The 1,220-nt window shown below is 40.4% G+C and overlaps 1 protein-coding gene across 1 annotated transcript; it reads left to right on the top strand.

Annotated features, from left to right (window-relative positions):
• The first annotated feature begins 232 nt into the window (after positions 1 to 232).
• LOC140179184 (uncharacterized) lies at positions 233 to 691 on the top strand. The gene has a single exon (XM_072217844.1). The coding sequence runs from the start codon at positions 233 to 235 to the stop codon at positions 689 to 691; it is 459 nt and encodes a 152-aa protein (XP_072073945.1).
• Positions 692 to 1,220: the final 529 nt, after the last annotated feature.

The raw sequence follows: 1,220 nt of genomic DNA, 5'->3' as shown, positions 1-1,220 counted from the left end.
GTCTGGGGTGTGTGCTGATGCAACACTGCAATGTTGTGGCGTATGCTTCACAACAGTTGAGACCGCACAAAGTAAAATATCCGACTCACGACTTAGAACTCACTATAGTTGTGTTTGCCTTAAAAGTGTGGAGGCACTACCTTTTAGTGTTAGGTTTCAAGCCTTCTCTGACCACAAGAGTTTGAGATATTTCTTTGATTAGAAAGAGCTTGACATGCTTTAGAGAAGGTGGATGGAGTTGCTAAAGGACTATAATTTCGAACTAAGTTACCATCTAGCAAAAGCTAATGTCGTGGCAGATGCTTTAAGTTGGAAATCGTTATTTGTTGCTTGCATGATGCTAAAAGAAGAAACATTGTTGAGTGAATTTGAGAATCTAAACTTGGGTGTTAAAGAGGTAGCTAGGAATATATGCTTAAATCAGTTTCAATACTCCAGTGATTTCAAGGCTGAAATTCAGAAGGCTCAGCAGAACGATCAGGAGCTGCAGAAAATGTTGCAAGTCATTGAACACAGGAAACAAGGAGAAGTTAGTAAAGATAGAGAAGGAGTTTGTAGGTACAAGGGAAGGATTTGTGTACCGAATGTAGGAGACTTGAGGCAAGATGTGTTAACAGAAGCTCACCGGAGTAAGTTTTCGATTCATCTAGGAAGTACTAAGATGTATGATGATTTAAAGGCATTGTTCTAGTGGCCGGGAATGAAGAATGATGTGGAATTATATGTTTCAAAATGTTTGACTTGTTAGAAAGTTAAGATTGAACACCAGAGACCATCCGGAACGTTACAACCTTTAGAAATTCCGTAATGAAAATGAAAAAGTATCACAATGGACTTTGTGTCTGGATTGCCGAGGACTAGGGTAGGATTTGACGCAGTATGGGTGATTGTAGACCGATTGACAAAATCTGCTCACTTCTTACCTGTCTGGATGAATTATACCCTGGAGGACTTAGCCCGTCTGTATATCAAGGAGATTCTAAGACTGCATAGTGTTCCTACAACCATAGTTTCTGATAAAGATCCTCGTTTCACTTCAAGATTCTGGGGAGCGTTTCAGAAAGCATTTGGAACTCAACTGAGTTTAAGTACCACGTACATCCTCAAACCAATAGTCAATCGGAGAGGACGATACAAACCCTAGAGGATATGTTGAGGGCTTGTGTGCTGGATCAACCAGCAAGCTGGAATCGTTATATGTTGCTAGTGGAGTTTGCGTA

This window comes from Arachis hypogaea, chromosome 15 (genome assembly GCF_003086295.3).
Source record: "Arachis hypogaea cultivar Tifrunner chromosome 15, arahy.Tifrunner.gnm2.J5K5, whole genome shotgun sequence".
In the NCBI taxonomy this organism is placed as follows: Eukaryota; Viridiplantae; Streptophyta; class Magnoliopsida; order Fabales; family Fabaceae; genus Arachis; species Arachis hypogaea.
Note: the sequence above shows the minus strand (reverse complement) of the source record. Positions and strands in the feature narration are given on the sequence as shown.

Bases quoted from the DNA above. Each gene is read 5' to 3' on its own strand.
- LOC140179184 (XM_072217844.1), top strand. From the start codon at position 233: ATGGAGTTGCTAAAGGACTATAATTTCGAACTAAGTTACCATCTAGCA.